Source organism: Rousettus aegyptiacus, unplaced genomic scaffold (genome assembly GCF_014176215.1).
Source record: "Rousettus aegyptiacus isolate mRouAeg1 unplaced genomic scaffold, mRouAeg1.p scaffold_m13_p_4, whole genome shotgun sequence".
Classification (NCBI taxonomy): Eukaryota; Metazoa; Chordata; class Mammalia; order Chiroptera; family Pteropodidae; genus Rousettus; species Rousettus aegyptiacus.
Window position 1 is genome coordinate 132,059,463 of NW_023416307.1, and position 18,555 is coordinate 132,078,017.

An 18,555-nucleotide genomic window follows, 5' to 3' on the forward strand; every position below is an offset into this window, starting at 1 on the left:
TAAACCACATGTAAATGAAGAAAGACTGATCACCTAAAATTCTACTACCCAAATACAATAAGTTGTTACATTTTTCTACCTTTGTCTCCAGTATATTTCTATGTATATATATGCACATATATATATTTACATGTAAAAATAATGAGGATTCAGTTTTATTTTCTGCTTTTTAATGGCAATATTTTTCATATTCTGACTTCATAAAAACCATATCTGCTTAATATTTTATTAGGTGATATACCATAACCTACTTATTCTATAAGTGTAAAGAGTCTGAATGTATAGTTATTTTGTTTTAATGAATATTTTCAAATTAAGTAAGTAAGTAATCAACTAACCTGAAACTCCCTGCTCATCCCTTTAACCTCATGCTCTCTCAGGCCTTTGTACAAAGCTGGTATAAGTGTCAGCTTATACCACGTGAGTTGGTCTCTGATTGTTTCCCATAGGCATGTTTTCTCTCGCTGTAGGAATCGCACCTTATACATTTAAGGTGAGTTAAGGTATGCATCACTTACTTACACCCCTTTCCCTCCCACCTTTGATGTGAGCTGTTCCTATAGAAGGCACATCTGTCTTCTCCATCGGCGAAGTCCAGCTCCTCATTCACACAGCCACACTGCCTTTGTCCCAACTGCCCTCGCCAATCACTGATGCACTTGTCCTATGACGCATAGATACTCACGACTATGGTCTCGCATGAACTGGATCAGATCACATTGCTGTAAATAAAAAAAGGGAGAGGGAACAGAAACATGAGCACAGTGACCTGTGACTGGCTGTATTTAGGGACCGGTGGGCTGGCTGGGTATTCTTTCATGAATAAGGAGATACTTACAGAATATACAGGTTTCCCGGGCATGCCTTTAGGGCCCTAGGAAAATAAAATCAGAGCAAGTTATTGGTATGTGAACTGAAGTCTTTAATGTCAAAACAAAAACAAAGGAAAAGATCTTCTTTCTTAAAGGCACAGCTGGCAGAGAGCAGTGAATTGGTGAATTACAATGCTCTTTCTCCACTTAAATCAAGAGGATAAACTTTTTTTCAGTGTTAGACCAATTAAACTAATATCTGCCCAGAGTGAACTGAATCATTTACCTAAGGTAAGAAGTAAAGAAAGATGAGTATTTCTTAAAGACATTTGTACTAAAGATATAACACTTAAAAGGCGTTTCTCCTTAGACAAGTTAAAACTATAAACAGCAGATTTCCCAAAGCATGGCACCAAGGAGAGGATTTACAGAGACTCCAGAGTTATAGGTACATTACAGATCAAGGTGTTTAAAATGCAAGGAGCAGTATATAACCTCTATACATGTGAAATAACCAAATACAATTATGTAGCAAAATGAGCATTACACGAAAGAAAAGCATGTACGTTAAGCTCATAAATGCTGAGAGATTACAGAACGAAGGAGTAATTGAGTGAGATTAATCAGGGAAGGTTCCTGAAAAAAGGCAGTCCTTCCTTGACATCTTAAGCTTTGCTCTTTTCTCCTTCCTTTTATCAGGAACCGGCTTCTCCTTGGCAGCCGTTCTTGCAATGTTTGTGCACGTGGATCCCTCTGGGCAACTGATGAATGCTAGGATGCTGGCTTCAAAAAATGCTATTACATGCTCATATTAGTACAATATCACTGGCTCCCCAGATGCTCAACTGTGGATAGTAGTACAAGAATCTTTTTTCTAAATGACAACAGGGTATCTGTCCATCCATTCATCTAATATTCAGTTAAATGTCTGCTGAGTGCTGAGGTGCCCCACTGTGTGCTACTGGTATTGACTAGAACTATTGTACCCAAATCTCTCTAGAGTCTAAATTTTGTGGTATTCATGATTCTACCTGTGGGGGAATATTTTCTTCCTGACCCAAATCAGGAAAGTATGCATCTCACTAAATGATGCTGAGTCATATCCTTCCCTTTACAAGTTATGGCAGAAAATAGAAAAAAAAAATGTGCACCCACATGTACAGAGAGAGAAACAGTTTCTGGTCAATGAATAAAATAGGCAGCCCACATTTTAACAGAAAATAAGAACTGTAGAGTATCTCCTAAAAGACTTAAGAGTAACTTTGTTTTTAAGCAGAGGCGGAGGATTGAGGGCCTGAGACAAAAAGAAGCCACATTCTACTGTATTGGCGAGGGCTGAACACAATATCAGGAAGATCTGGGACCCTCCAAATGAGAGCTCCAGAATCTGGACAGGACATAAATCCAGACTGGACCAAAATGACTCAGAGACTAGATTCTTACCCACACGACTAAGAATATTTACCAGTTCTTTGATGTGAAAGAAAGAAAAAATTGTATCAGAATACTCGTTATGAGTAGTTAATTCTTGTCCTACCATGAATTTAGTCGGAAGGAGATGTGCCCAACTGCCAGGGAATGCTTTCAGAGGTAACATTTCTCTTATAATGGAATCATAGTGGAAAGTTGCAGGTATATTTCCAAATCTCTCTACAGTCTAAATTTTGAAGATAGGTAGGCAATAATAATGGCTTTAGGAAACTCTAGCAGCTTGTCTAGTGTGACAGAACTTTGTCAAGACACCTTTACGAAGCTTATGCAACCCATCCCTGTTTTTAAAACTTCTGTAAAAAAACAAAACAAAACAAAAACAGTAACAGCTAATAATTGCATTTAACATTATAGTTTACAAAGAGTATTCCCTTTGGATTATCTGATCCTCATGGCTACCTTTTGAGGTGGTTAACACAGGATACATTATCCCCATTTTAGAGGTAAACTGAGAGACTCAGGAATGGGCCCAAGGACACATAGCTAGTAAGAAACAGAATCTGGACTTGAACCCAATGCTTCTAACTTTAAATTCTGTGTCTTTTCCATTAAACCTAGAAACCTAGGAATCATATCCTTTATGTGAGTTAGTACATATGGGAATACTTACTCTTCGTCCAGGAGGGCCTCGGAGTCCCTGAGATCCCGTCATACCTTTCAAGCCCGCAGTGAGCTGCAGACAGAAATATGCATTACCGTCCACCTCCTGTTCCATGGGACTACCTCAGTTTTAATGTGACTTTATAATTACAAATATATTTTTGAATAAAGCAACTATTAATTCGTTAAATAAATTAATTACTTGTAATATAAACAGTCATTTTTAATCATTGATAAACATGCATTTCCCTCTTAGCCTCTTCATTTAGTGACATACTTTGCTCTGGCACTGGCCGTACATTTAAATTTAAATTGGTCATAAGCTAGGTTGGTGCTAAAAAAAAAAAAAAAAAAAAAAAAAAAGCAATATAATAGGCACACAGAGATCTAATAAAAAATTTCCCATTTGCAAAGGATCAAATACAAAAAATAATAGCTCACATACATAAGAGAATATGGGTGGGCTGTGTCATTCCCATACCTCAAGGTGATGGGTCTGGGTGCTAATGAAATTTATCCAGCCAGATGGAAAGTATCTGTTGAACTGAATCTCTTCCACAGATAATGACTACTGACATTACACTCAAACTTTAAAATGAAAGGACGCTTGTCTCAGCATTTTGCTTTTAAATAAGTATAGCATTTCCATTCTGTACTTTGCTAATTAGATCTTAACAGCCTTCTTTAAAATGAATACCCCAGATGACCTTGGTTATAGATAGTAGAATTGTCAGAAAATCCTCAGAGACACAGCAGAAAAATGTCAGCTTCCTTTCCACTCATAGGATTAATATTCTGGGCTTTAATATGTGCCTAAGAAAAGACTGGAAGGCACTGACAATTCTTGGAACAGTCAGATATCAATTTGTAAATCTTTATAATAGTTCAGAGACATGGAACCTTAGACTTTTAGAGATGAAAATGACCTTTGGTTCATTAAGTTCAACTTTAATATTATAGAAATAGAGATTCTGAAAAGGTGTGTTGAAGATCATACATCTAGGAAATGACATTTCAGAAGCCCTTGGGTTGGATTGATAATGCTCATTTGTTATTACAACATAAAAGCTAGAGTTTTCCATAAGAGTGTGTATTACTTCTGGAATTACTTACTCTTAGTCCCCTAAATCCTTTGGGTCCAGGCCCCCCAGGAATTCCAGGATTGCCAACTTCACCCTGAAAATTCAAATATAAGAAATCAATGTTTAATTAAATGTTAAAATATTTGCTATAAAAAAAATAAAAATAGCTATCTCCAATCCAAAACCATATTGATCTTATAACTATACTATATAATAAACACTGAAAGTCATCTTCCATATTTGGTACTAAGTCATTGATACAATCGGATATTCTAAAAACTATTTTTAATTTTCTAAGAATACAAATATTTATGTATAAATAGCAATGTGTAGCTATCCACTCAGTCACTAAAAATATCTAAAGAAAAATGCTTGTAAATCAGGGAAAACATATGGAGCATTGACTATATAAAATACTAAATAATGAATTGCTTCCTAAATTTATGAATTATTTCTGAAAAAAAATTGACGGTAAAAAAATATTTACTGTGACTTCAGTGGGAAACTAATTTTAGCGCTTATTTATCCATATTCTAATTTTACATTTATTCCTAAACTGAAATATGCTAATTTTCTCCCTTTATCAGTGAATTAGGAAATCGGTCCTCTTCAATGAGAATTTTTGTCCTAACAGTTACTTATATAGTCCCTTCTTGCACACTTCTCTACCTAAGAAAAGAATCTCTTTTGGTAATTCATCAATTAATAGCACTTATTTAAAAATGCACTTTTAAAAGAGTTCAGATATTGGCTGTTTTCCTGTACTTGATTTGATTTGCCTAATTAGACACTATTTTTTTTAACCCGTATTTTGAATTTTATTTTGAGCATCAACTATGTTGAACACACTCTTCTAGACAGGACAATTTTTAAATAAGAGTAATCTTATTATAAAACAGTGTATAAAACAGATAATAATGAGAACTATTTTGATTGAAATGGAAGGCCTGTCTGGTTTTAGAGCATGAAGATGGATTTCAGTCTGGTAGGTAATGAGTAATTCTGGAAGAGTTTGGTCAGGAGAGTAACACAATTAGGCTATGCTTTGGAAGTGACGGTGCTGCTTGGGATGAACTGAAGCAGCGAGAAGTTGGAAGTAGGATAACAATGAGAAGAATATTGTCATCTTTCAAGTGACAGGAAATAAAGGCTGCAAAATATGAATGACAAATAGCAATAGCTGAAGCTAAAGGTTTTGAATGAGATCAGCGAGGAAGAGAAATCGAGAAGACAAAGGACTAAACTTGAGAGGACACCTAGAGTTAGGGTTTCAAGATAAGGTACATCAGGCAATGAAGGACAGGACAATCTTTTTCAATTTAAATGTTCTTGGGAGTTAAGGATGGTCCTCTCTTCATGAAGCCCCGGCAAAACAACTGCCCTGCTATGTTTTTTGTTTGTTTGTTTGTTTCATTGAGATCTACAAGTTTATCTCAATTCTCAAGTAGAAGTTTAAGATCATGGTAATTTCAACAGAAGGTCACGTGCACAATACCTTTTGCCCCATATCTCCAGGAAATCCTCTTGAGCCCTATAATTTTCAGCAAAGAACATAAATAAATCGACACGTCACTTCTGCCGTATGATCATTTTTACTTCTATTATTTAGGTTTGGTTCATTAATTAACAAAATAATTGCTTTCCATATTTACCTTTACTCCTTTTTGCCCCATATGACCATAGCCTGGGATGCCGTAATCTCCCTGTGAACATATCAGTTTATTTCAATATCTCAAAATTGAAAATCAATTGTAATCTATACTGCGGAAATTATAATGCCAGGAGAGAAGCACTGGGGACTTCCAGGTGGAGAGGGCCTAGTTAGTGACCTCGAACTTGAAATATGCTTGTTGTTGGGTTTCCTCACTTTCTGGTATGTGCCCTGGTACTTTTTTAGCCAGCTCCACTCTTTAAACATTGCATAAGTCATTCAGAACTTATGGAGTAGGTGGCTATTATTTGTCTGAGAAATTAGGAGCTGATCCAGAAGTCATGGGTGAGGAAATTCCCCCTAAAAAATTACAAATGGCCAACAGACATATGGAAAAACGTTATCCTCACTAGGAACCAAAGAAATACAATTCGAAATAGTAATATGATTCCTTTTTTTTTTTTGTAAATAAAATTGGTAAAGATAAAAATAAGAAAGTGACAATACCCACTGTTGGTATGGATGCCCAAAAGGAAGCACTCTCCTGCATAACACATGAGTGCATATATTGTCTAAATTTTCCTAAAGGCATTTCGCAATAGAGTTCAAGCCTTAATTGTACACATAATCTTTGACCCAGTTGTGCCACTTCTAGAAATTATTATGTAGGAATGATTATGGTTTTGTTCAAAAAAATTTAGTTAGGTACAAGAATGTTCACTTCTGCACTGCCTATGACAGTAAAAAATTAAAAACTAAATATCCAATAATAAGAGATCAGTCAAATGAACTAAAGTATATACATTCAGTAGAATATTTTGAAATTATTAAAAATGATGTTGAGGGAAAAATGTAATGACATGGGAATATGCTCTGGTACATTGTTAACGAGGAAAAATAGAGTGAATTTTTTTTTTTTTTTAGTATCTCTAGAATGTCAATGATAAATATCTCAAAATGGTGGGATTGTGGAAAATTTTTTTTTATTTCCCATTTCCCATCTTTTATGGTTGGTAAGTTTTCCATAATACCCATGCACAACAATTATGATAAACATTATTTTTAACAAGGAGTAAAAAAATTGTTCCTATATTGGCTGCTCCATGGACCAAGATCTTGGTACAGCCAGAGCCACTGGAACAGATGCCCCCTTTCTTGGCCCTACTCCTCTCTTCTTGTTGTTGCTCTAGAGCTTTCCAAGAAAGGGAGAGAATTAGGTGGAGCTGTTTTTCAACTGACATGCGTCTATATGGCCACATTGGTTGTCAATACATTGAAAAGCCCTCTATATCCTCTTTGGATGCCCCCCTTCTCTCTCACTGTTCTCCCTAACTTTAACAGACTAGCTATAGAATGAGAGTTGCAGGGGGTGAAAGAAATGTTCCAGCATCCTCCCAGAAGATTCTGAAACACCTTCACTACCCCAGGTGCTTTGACTGATGGTGTCACCTCCCATCTCTTTACCTCAGAACTTAGCACTTGGAGCTGGGGAAGGGTAAGAGTCCTAAAACCTCACACCTGTTTTCCTCGCTCTCCAGCTTGCCCCACTGGCCCAGGATCTCCAGGGATTCCAAGTTCTCCCTAGTAAATGAGATGAGAAGAGCTTTAGCTTGGTAAAATCAAACCTACTTCCCACCATAGGGGAGACTTAGGGTTCTCGGTGAGCGTTCAATGCCCAGTAAGGAGATAGGGTACTGGAAACTAATAACGGTTTCCCCAAAGGTGAGCAAAAAACATTAGCACAACTCGGGGATCGACTCAGTGTTATAGAAGAACTGAAGTACGCAAAGAGTGGAAAATGTGCTCCAGGGAAAGTTGTTAATTTGCCCATCCAACAATTATTTACTGTCATGGAAAATAAACTGTTGGACATGATAGGTATTGTCCTGGTTGGAAAGACAGAGAATTAGACAGGCAAACCTGAGTGATAAAAATTCAGGGTACTATGGCAGCAAAGAGAAGAAGAATTTAAATTAGATTTGGTGGGGCTAGAAAGCTGGCTACCTGACAAAAAGGATCGTGGATGCTGAAGCTTGAACGATGAGTTGTGTGAGCTAGAAAATGGATCAAAGGAGGAGTGAGAATGATCCAGGTGGAGGGAAAGCACTAGTTAGAAGCCTCGGGGCAAGCACGCAGGAGAAAGAGGAGCTACGAAACCTCAGAATTAAACACAGTCTGACAGGAAAGGGCACTCTAAGCTACTTCAAAGTCTGGAGATTTTCCTAAAGGCCATGGGGAAATTAAGACTAGCTACATAACTTGTGGGGTTCAGTGTAAAATGAAACCACAGGTTTCCTGCTCAAATCTTAAGCCTTAAAGGCGGTGACCGTATTAAATAAGTATGAGGCCTTTCTAAGCTAGGCCCCCTGTGTGTGACCACACAGGTCCCAGGCCCCTGAAGCTGGCTTTGGGACAGGGAGCTGCTGAAAGATTTTAAGCAAGGGGGTGGGATTCCAAATAGGCCAAGAGTTTGTTCTCTGACAATCTCTAACAGAGCCAATGCAGAGAAGGTAGTATGAGTTAGACAGGGAACTACATGCGCAAATAGATTTGGGTTCTGACACCTCCCACTCTTGGCCCAACTCTGCCACCGTGTATGTTCATGCATTCAGGAAATCAGGATGTTGAAGAGATTTTTCAGTGTTGTTTCATGATGAGCGAGATCACTGTGTCTCTCCTAGTGAAATGGGGCAATTTCATGAAGAGTTAAGCAGTTATCACCCAATGGAAGGAAAAGAATATATTAGCAGAAAGTTGGTGGGTGGGTGATGGAATCATGTGTGGAACTAACATGGAAATCAAGAAAACAATGGAAGTACATTTTCTCTCAGTATTTGAAACCTATACAAAATCTATTACTTTTTTTCCCAAACGTCCAGGTCTTCCAATATTCCCTTTCGCTCCCATTGGCCCAGGAGAACCCTGAAAGGAAACAGGAAACAGAAATGTTGGTGCTACAGCAATTCTTAGAACACTCATTAGATAAGTTCAGTTTTTCCTTCATGCCATTTCCAACAACTCCTTGATGCCTCCTTAACAAGAAACCAAGCAACCCAGGGGAGATATCTGGGCTGAAGCTAGATGATTCCTCTACAGTCCTGGTCAGAGGACCACAAGTCTTCACCCGCAGGCATGCTACTGTCTGTATGTGACTTTAGTGAGAAAGAGAAAAGGTGCCTTTGACTAGACACACAATGTTTGTGAATATGGCAAATTCGTTGCAATGCACAGATTTTGTTAGAACACAGTATTTTGCTGTCATTGGGACTTCTGTGCACTGCACCATGCACACATACAAAGTGGTGTGCAGAATGTGTTTCAGTTTCCCAACCTGAAAATGGGTGACTATGTCTTTCACAAACATGCTAGGAAGATTACTGAGCAAACACAGGCGTCCCTCGCCTTCTGAACTCTCGCCAGCTGAGCTGAAGAACTGAATAGATTCAGAACATTTTTCATATGAATCCCTCACTCTCCAAACTCTCATTACTCACTGTTAGAAATTTGGGAACCAAATAGATTCAGAGGATGAATTCAAAGTTGGACTTGGGAATTAAATAAATTTGAGTACCGAGGGATCTTTGCAGAAGCAATTTTAAATATCTGCAGTCAATGCAGATATGCATGGCACAGATTCTTTTTAAACGGTAGAAAAACCAGCCTAATGTATCAGGATCTTTGCAGAAGCAATTTTAAATATCTGCAGTCAATGCAGATATGCATGGCACAGATTCTTTTTAAACGGTAGAAAAACCAGTCTAATGTATCAGGTTTCCAAACGTTCATGAGTCAGCAATATTTGTATTCGTCCAAAAGCTTTCTTCAGGCTGATGAAATGGGTCTGCATCTTCCAAATAAAACTCCATAAAGGAGAAAGAGGAAGGCTTAAGCTATGTACAAGGAATCTGAGCTGCGCTAAAACTTTGTCCCAAATTTTTTGTCCCAAGTCAATCCAAAAGTGAAATACTTCCTATGTAGGTAATATAAAATAAACTATATACGAAGTTCTTTCTGAAGCAGGAGGGAAATAAAGGTTGGAGACAACTGACTGTAACATTTTTGAGTCACTCACCTGAGGTCCTTTGTGCCCCTCTCTTCCCATCTCTCCTTTCCTGCCAGGAATTCCGTTTAACCCCTTTTGTGGTAACAAAAGAAACATAATGTAATGAATTCAATGAGAACTTACTTTCCCCATTAGTGCTTTTGAAACAGCCCCACAGAAAAGCAATGGTCCTACCCTTCAAGCAGCCTTTTAACTCTGAGATTAAGCGTGTGTTACAAGAGGAATTGAGGGGAGACCCAGATGCAGGGGTGCAGATCTTATTATGGAATTCCCAGGCTGGGTATAAGACCTTCATCCGTCTCTGAGAAGTAGAAATGGAAAGGAGACTAAAGGGAGAAATAAAACCCATAGGAGAAGGAAGGACTACAAAACCAACTGTCAGATGGATTCTTTTGATGGGGTGTGTTCCCTGGGCCAAAGTGCTTTTGATGTGTAAAATACGGAGCAAAGTTGTTTCAAGTTAGCAGAAAGGGACATTTCAGCAGCAGACCTCATCAGGTATATTAAAGAACATATTCTGCCATATTTACCATCAAATGTATGGTTCATACATGGTTCTCTTACATAGAAGAAAAAAATAGAGGTGCTGGTAAAGTTTCTCATTACCAAAGCACCAGCTGGAAAATGGCCCTGGCTGCTCCATGCAAATGGTGGTTGGAGCCACTGGGCTAGCCTTGGTTCACTGCCTAAGCATTAAAGGGACCCTGGACTAGTGGAGGTCATGTCACTCCTCTCTCTGCAAAGCCTGGGAATGGATCCCATGGCTTTGGTCCCATGGCTAGTCAATCTAGAAGACCTACTAACTGGTGGCTTGGGTAAGGGACTCTAGAACCACTCAAGAGAATCCCAAATTCCAGTTTAGTATTACTAATCTGAAAATTCCTAAAAGAAAAATGAATTCCTGGGAAGGTCTTAGAATGGGCACATCTACACAGGCCTTTCCAGACCAGTTCAAGTTTAAAGTGGACTCCATATGGTGACTAAATACCCATATGTTATGAAGCCATGCTCCAGGAATGACTGTAGCATCTTTCTGACATGGAAGAGAGACAGAGATGTCCTGATTCTGTTGCCCACATCACTAATGATATGACCAAGAAAAAAATGCAAATGGCTCCCATAAAGCCCTATTGGTGATATACCAGAAGGACTGTCATCCTCTGTAGAGTTAGCTTTAGGTGAATTGAATAACGGTTTCTGATTCCTAACTTTCCTTCATGGCAGTCTGTGGGCAGGACCTCAGCTAAGGAAGGAAAATCAATTTGTTGATCCTGATATTGATTACTAATAAAATATTAAGGTCTTAATAATTCATTGTTACTAGCATGCAGACAAAATGCCAGGTGAGCACAAGGGCATGCCTTTCTTCAATCAGTGAGCTGCAAATGTAAGAGCAAATTTGATGGAGCAAAATCATCCAGCTGCGATGGGAAATGAGGGATTCCAGAGACAGGTGCCATGGAGGAGGGAGAGGCAGATTACAAATTCTTTCTTTCTTTCTTTTTATATAGAACTGCCTGCCATCTTCCCATCAGAATAACTCAGTATTATTTGTCAATATTTATGAAATATCCCAACATACCTGTGGGCCTTGTAATCCTTCGGCTCCCTGTGCACCTTTTGGTCCAGGATCTCCCGGCTCCCCCTGATGAATGAGAGTTTTCCATGTTAAGATTTTCTCCACATAGTTTCCATACCGATTTTCTCTTTAGAGTACCTAGTACTGCATTACATAGTATCCAGGTACTATACCCTACTTGGCTTATACCCTACTTTGCCCAGGATTTTACTCTTCTATATTGTCTGAGAAATGAAAACAAGGTTTTTGACTCTAGTAAAGAAGTTTTGTAATCAATTCCCAAGGCACGTGAAAAGCATTCAAGTGCACAACATTTGATATTACACAGGTCCTCTTGTCTATGACGTGTCTGTGAAGGAGGCTTTGCCTTAATCAGGCCTGTCTTCTTCCTGGCACCTGAACTTGTGGGCACTTATGTTCCCCTCCCTCTTCCTCATCAGTGGGGATCACCTCCAATGCCCTGCACTTCCTACAACATCTTTAGCAAATGCTCATTCATTACCAGTGCCATTTCATGTGAGAACCTCCTTGGCCTCATCTACCACAGAAAACAGGAAGTAAAGGGCACTCACCGGGGCACCATAGTGTCCCCTTTGGCCTTCTCTTCCCTGGAAGAGAAAAGGCAAAGTGTTAGTACGTGGGCATTCCTTACAGGCAAACCAGCCTGTCTCATTCCCTGACAGGCATAAGTAACAAGCAGCTCAAAGGAATGGCTTCCTCAAGGCACTTTCCGAAAATGAGTTTTCATACTCGGCACTTAATTATAGATTAACGGTTGGGGGATTGACTGCAAACCAATCTAAAAGTCATTGTAGACCCAGCTCCAGCCTGACAAACTCCTACAATTATCTAGGAGACTGTGTGGAGAATCAAACCATTCTGAAAAACCTGCCTTCTACCTTTCCTCTCTGGCAAATCCCATAAAGCACTGTCTGCTCATCAGAGCCTTCCTGCATGAGAACAACCTGCATGAAATGGCCATATCCATCTCTCTCTGTCCTGAGCCCCTGATTGTATCTTGGGAGAGAGCAAAATATTGTTAGATAGTGCTTCCTATAGGCCCACTGGGGGTTGTTTCCATGGAATTCTACAAGAAGGAAATGACTGATGGGGTCTGTTCAACTTTGTGTGGTCCAAATGGCACCTCCAGGTTCATCAGAGAAAAGCTGGGCTGATCTCTGAAGCCAAAATCTGCACCTATTCAGAAGTGGTTTCAGGTTGCTAGCTCAGGCGCTCCATCCAGTGGCTGTTTTTGCCACATGCTCTTCTTTCCAGAAGGTTAAGCAACAGGAAGATAAATCGGGCCCCTGATCCTAACTTCTTTTTCCCTAAATAGCCATGATAAAGTCCGTGCCCTCGCTTCCCAGGCTAACACACCTGCCTCTTCGAGAGAGCTGTGGCACGTTTCAACCACCAATTACTTTGTGCTGTGATGAACAACTATGATTACTTTAGGTACAAAACAAATACTTTTTACAATTCTATTCATTCATTCATTGAGTCACTCATTGATTCATTCAGAAAGGTATCTGTGGAAATCATTTCAGAAACACTGCTTTTTTCAACTGCTCACTTTCTGAAGCTTTTTAGAGTAAACTACCTGACCAAATATCACCTTCACCAGGTTGGCTGCTGATTAGAATTCCTCCACTGAGGTTGAAGTTGTGCCCCTTGATTCAGGCAACTCTTTGCTTTTAAAATGCAAATACCCTGTGGGAGAAGTCACCCATTGTAACTTGTCAGCTGTTTGTACCTTGATATAATAGAACTCTTGACATATGAAAGCAGAGAAGAAACAGTAAAGAAAGGTTGAAGTTACTGTTTCCACATTGTCATAATTCTATTCATTAAAAAACAAGGATAAAATACCATTTATTCTGTGATAAACAGTATGCACAATGTTTAGGGTTGTGTCCTTAAAAGTCAGGCAATCTCTAGCTCAACCATTCCCTTTAAAGCCTGTGTGGCAAAGAGCATTTGTACAATAAACTTTAGCCAGGCTGATTAGGAGCACAGACTCTGGAGTGCAACAGCCTGGGTTCAAACCCCAGCTCTACCATTTATTACCTATCTTGATCCTGGACAAGCTGTCCAAGACTCTTTGTTTTCTCATCCATAATCTGGATATAATAATAGTATCTACTCCATAGGTTTATGATGATGATTAAATAAATTAATATTTGAAGGTAATCTGATCAGCACCTGGCAGAATATAGAGGCTATAGAGCAGCGGTCCCAACCTCTGTGGTACCAGGGACTAGTGCTCCTTTGAGAATCTAGTGCCTGATGATCTGAGGTGGTGCTGAGGCGGTGATGCTAGCGCTGGGGAGTGGATGCAAATACAGACGAAGCTTCACTCAGCTGCTGGGCAGTCTGGTTCCTCACAGGCCACAGACTGGCACATACCCACCTGTGGCCCAGAGGTTGGGGACTCCCGCTGAAGAAGTATAAATGCTGTTATTAATAAGGATTCTTTATGTGTGACAGGAAAAAAGCAGTAGGCCTGCAATGTGATTTCAAGTACACTGATCCATTTTGGGGGGCAATAGCTAGTACAATTATTAATTTACATAAGTTGAAATTCTTTCAAACAGGAGGCGGTGTCTTAGGTTTGCTTGTGTTGTTAGAATTTATCAACCTCTGAAGATCCTCTGACCCTCATTAAGAATTCTGGCCTTCATTGGAAAGATGGGGATGAGAGTAGAAAAGCTTGGTGTTGTTTTAAATCCATACTGCCTTACTTAATTCAGGAGAAAAGAGGTTATGGAGGAGGAGATGGGCAGGAAATTTTGTGAAGATGGGGGAGGGAGAGTGAGAGCTTCCTTTCCTTGGAGTTACTTAGAGTAATGGGCTGGATTGTCCAAGCAGTAATCCCCTACCCCAGCCCTAAAAGGTCTTTTTAAAGAGTGCATGATTGATGGTGACAGTTATAAAGCTATTTTAAACTAAAAGTATTTTCCCTTGAACAAAAATACACATTTATCTTTAAAATTTATAGCATGTGTTTCATCTTGTTGCTCTCTTAATTCTTCTGATTAATTTTAATTCTCTTGTGTGGAAAAGAGGGCAAGGTCCCAAAGAATTTTATCAGAAGCACTGGGAAGTCTAAGCCATCCTATTGTAGATTCTTTTCCTTAAAACTATGATTCAAGACAAACAAAAGGAGGAGGAAATAAAACACATTTATCTACTATCTATCCCAGAGAGAAAGGCAATCAGCCATAGCCTTCTAAGTGATGAGAAGAATCCAAATGTGTAATAGAAAAGAAAGCCAAGTATTTTCCATTCCCTCTTGAACAAAATTTAGGGCCAGATCTAAGATGTACATTATTCTCATTCTATGTTCTCCATGATAAGCACATGCTAAGGGGTTTCTAACATGTTATAAGTATCTCTAACTTTAGTAGTCCACAGAGAGAAAGTGATTTTTTGGCTGTTCCTTAAAAAGAAGAGGAAATCCGATGTTACTGTTTTAGGCTTGATGTCACACTAGATGCTATAAAGTTACCCTAGGATAGCCAAAATGTCAATAGTGCCAATATATCAGCCCTGGATCAGCCAACTCTGTAGCAAAAATATTCTGAATGTCTCTATGGCATCTCCAAGTGATGGAGGGGAAATAAATATCCACGGAAATACTTACCCCACTTCCTCTGGGACTAGGACTGCCTTTTGTCCCTTTCTGTCCAGTACTCCCCTAGAAATACAACAGTTCCCCAAGATCATAAGATAAAATATTCTGAATAAACTGCAAAGGCATCAGCATCTAAACCTCAAGCATCTAAAACAGCAGAACAAGAATGTCAGGCTAAAATCTTTCTCGTATTAACACTATTGGGTATATACCCATTCAAGAGAAAAATGGTATCGTAACGCGCACTACTACAACCAGTTTTCCCATATAAATCACCTCATAGAAACTTAATAATATTGTCCATGTTATAACCTACTACAGGTAAAAGGCTCTTTTAAATGTGAATTTAAGGGTGTTTGTTCAATTTCAGAAGACTTACGTATTTTACTAAATAATTAATTTAGACTTTATGAAAGCTTCAGCTCAATAACAGAATTAATCAACTCTCATGTAAAATAGATCCAATTACTTGTCTTCCTTGTTCTCCTTTGGAGCCCTTCTGTCCTTTGATGTTATTGTTTTGTCCTGGATTACCCTAGAGAAAGATTTAAAAAGTATTTCAGAATCAAGAAATAGCATCTTTCTTTCTTTCTTTTTTTTTTTTTTTTTTGCAAAATGGTACAATTTTCCAGTAAGTACTAAAGTTATTTGGATTAAGCAATCAGGAGTGTTAAAAGATCCTCCATGTTTGAAACTCAGAGTTTTTTAACCCCTTTTCCTGTTTAGAAAAGTGCAGCTCACTGCCAGTGTTAACACCACATGTAGGAATGCTATGTTTTCTAGGATTTGACATTTCAGCAAACGAAAATCACTATAGTTTGTAAATGGAAATAGCACTACTAAAAACAGAATGCTATAAATAGAATGATGTCATTTGTTTTCAAAGACTATCAATATGCTAGAGTGATATGAAAATAATAATAAAAGTGAGATTTTTTGTGGCAAACTTTGGGAATAGGTTATAGGACTGTAATCCATGAGTTACTTCGGGGTAAATGCTGCAGCCGCAAGTGCTGCTGGCGAGTATCTCAGGGCAAACGGGAAATGGGTTAAAAAACGAAAGTAATATTTCCCCAAGTTTGAAGGGGACTTGGTGATAAATGACGAATTATAAGAGTGCATGCTGAAGCCATGATGAATTTCCTCTCTGTATTAGCAGCTTCACTAATGCACTAGTCCAAACTTGCTCATGCCACTCCCTCAAAGATGCTTCAAGAACCCCCTGTAATCAAGTCTGTAAACAGGGAATCTGCAAGATTAGAAGGCCAAACAGCAAAACTATGGGAATTTAACCCATCCCCCGACAAAGAAACTTGAAAGTCTCAACACACTATGAGGATGAGTAAGATGAAACTTTAGTTCCCAGTTCTGAATTTTTAATAAGCTTTGGTCAACCTAACTCCCTCACTCTCAAGACAAGTCTTTGCCTACAGGTTAGCAGGAGACATAAGGGAAAGGAAACAGAAACTGTGGAGCAACTAGAAATTCAGAACCAGCTGGGCCCTAGCAACTTACAGGATCCCCTGGGAAGCCCTTCTCCCCATATCCTCCAGGGGGGCCTCGGGAACCTGGGCTGCCCTGCAAACAATAAAATGATCTTCTCAGTTAGCTTGTAGGAGGGTTTTACAATGGTATTAAAATGTCAAGAGTCATGTATTGGTTTTTTAAAACTAATTAATTAATTAATTAATTTTTAAATTGTGACATTGGTTAATGAAATCCAGTAAGTTTCAGCTGTACACTTTAACAGTAAGGCGCATATATATTTACACTGTGTGTTCACCTCCTATAGTTAGATTTCTTTCTGTCACCACATATTTGACCCTCCTTACCCCATCTACCTGCCCTGCCCCCCTATCTCCTACCCTCTGGTAACTACTCCTCTATAGTCCTGTCCATGAGTAAGAGTCATGTGTTTTAGGAGGCAAGGAAATTAATTAGACAAAATGATCCACATTCCCCTACTTCAGCCAGGTTGCCTCAGACTTCTCAAGTAGGACTAAGTCTAGTTTTAAGCATATGGTTAGGATCATCTGTAGTGAGGCTGAGAAATGGGAAACCATCTCATGCTCTAGCATAATGCTATCCAACAGAACTTTTGGCAGTGATGGAAATATTTTGTATCTGCACTGTCCAATATGGTAGCCACTAGCCATATATGGCTATTGAGCATATGAAATGTGGCCAATACAACTGAAGAGCAGAATTTTTCACTTTAACTAATTTTAATTTAACAGTCACATATTGCTAGTGGGTACTGTATTGGACATCCCAGCCAGTCTAGCACCTTGTGGCATCTACAATTAAATTGTTCACTGGAAACCTCCATAGGAATGTTCCACTGTCACCTCAAACTCAACTGTTTCCAACTAAACTTGCCCAGACCAGGATGCTTACAGGCCTCTGGACTGACTCCTCATCTCATGCTCCTCTGGTCAGCTAGATCTAGAGATCTTGTGTCCTGGAGCCAGGACTAGGGTGAAATAAGCAAGTCACCTAGTGTGCAAAATTTAGGGAAGTGCTCACTCTGTGCACCACTTCCCAGATGCGTGCTTCTTTAAATTTTCCACCTTAGGAGCTCACTCCAGTCTGGGCCCTGCCGTGTGCTTAATATGTCCTATTTCTGTTCTCCCTGTCATTGCTTAACTTGAAGGCTTCATCACTTCTCACTTTGACTGTTACAGATCCACCCCTCATCTTTGCCTTGTCTCTATGTCATCTCCAATACAGCTGCCACACTACTGCCAAGTAATATTTATAAAACGCAAATGACATTGCGATCTCCTGATTAAAATCTTTCAAAATCTCCCCACAGCCTAATGGTTAAAAGCACAACCCCTCCGCATGGCTCACCAGCGCCTTGCTGATCTCTTCAACCCCACCTCTTGAACCTTACCTTCCTCTACCTCTACTCTAATGCTTGCGCCAAGCAGAACAACTTGCAGTGCCCTGAAGCCTCCATGTCTTTGCTTATGCCATTCCCTCTGTCTGGAATACCCTTCCTCCATGTTTTGCTAATTTCTATTCATCTTCAGCTCTGGGGCCATTTCCTCCAGGAAGACTTCCTGAACTCCCTTCCCACCCTACTGAGTTAGATGTCCTCTGGAAGTTGAGTTCCCATGTAGACGCTTGCAACATGGTCCCAATCACATTTGCTACTGATATGTCTGTCTCCCCAACTATACTGTGGGATCCTTGCGGACAAGGACAGTGTGGTTCATCTCTGATTCTTTAGCACATAACTCAGGGTACAAAAAACATAAACATAAAGGCAGAGCTGCTTGAAACCATATTAATGAGTGTTGAAATGTACTGAAGATTTTAAAAGTTTCACTGTGACTTGCTAAACCAAGGCCACCAAAATAATTTTGTCTCTTTCTTTTGCTTTTTTATTTTTTCTGGTGCAATAAAGAGAACATGGAAGCTGCTGACAGGCAAAAGCATTGAATTTCAGGCTTCTGAAAAACATACCCATGGAGGATCCTTGCATGCCTTGCATTTTTCTAGCGGGAAATTCCTGAAAATGACATAGTTGCCCCCTGCCTCACCTTGGAAGGCAGCATCTATTCAGTGGTATCAGGCCTTCATTACATGGTTAAGTCAACTGTCAGTTTTATGCCTCATAGCCACTGACACGCAGCAA

General features: G+C 39.3%; 1 protein-coding gene across 1 annotated transcript in view; it reads right to left on the bottom strand.

Annotated features, from left to right (window-relative positions):
• The window catches only part of COL6A5 (collagen type VI alpha 5 chain), a 95,670-nt gene that overhangs the window by 33,181 nt on the left and 43,934 nt on the right, over positions 1-18,555 (bottom strand). The window contains exons 18-31 of the mRNA XM_016140261.2: positions 16,428-16,490; positions 15,382-15,447; positions 14,922-14,975; positions 11,851-11,886; positions 11,282-11,344; positions 9,709-9,771; positions 8,496-8,558; positions 7,155-7,217; positions 5,638-5,688; positions 5,481-5,516; positions 4,017-4,079; positions 2,914-2,976; positions 839-874; positions 686-722 (exon numbers count right to left, since the gene is read on the bottom strand). Coding sequence (XP_015995747.2) covers positions 686-722; positions 839-874; positions 2,914-2,976; positions 4,017-4,079; positions 5,481-5,516; positions 5,638-5,688; positions 7,155-7,217; positions 8,496-8,558; positions 9,709-9,771; positions 11,282-11,344; positions 11,851-11,886; positions 14,922-14,975; positions 15,382-15,447; positions 16,428-16,490 — 757 coding nt within the window. The remainder of the gene's footprint in view (positions 1-685; positions 723-838; positions 875-2,913; positions 2,977-4,016; positions 4,080-5,480; positions 5,517-5,637; positions 5,689-7,154; positions 7,218-8,495; positions 8,559-9,708; positions 9,772-11,281; positions 11,345-11,850; positions 11,887-14,921; positions 14,976-15,381; positions 15,448-16,427; positions 16,491-18,555) is intronic.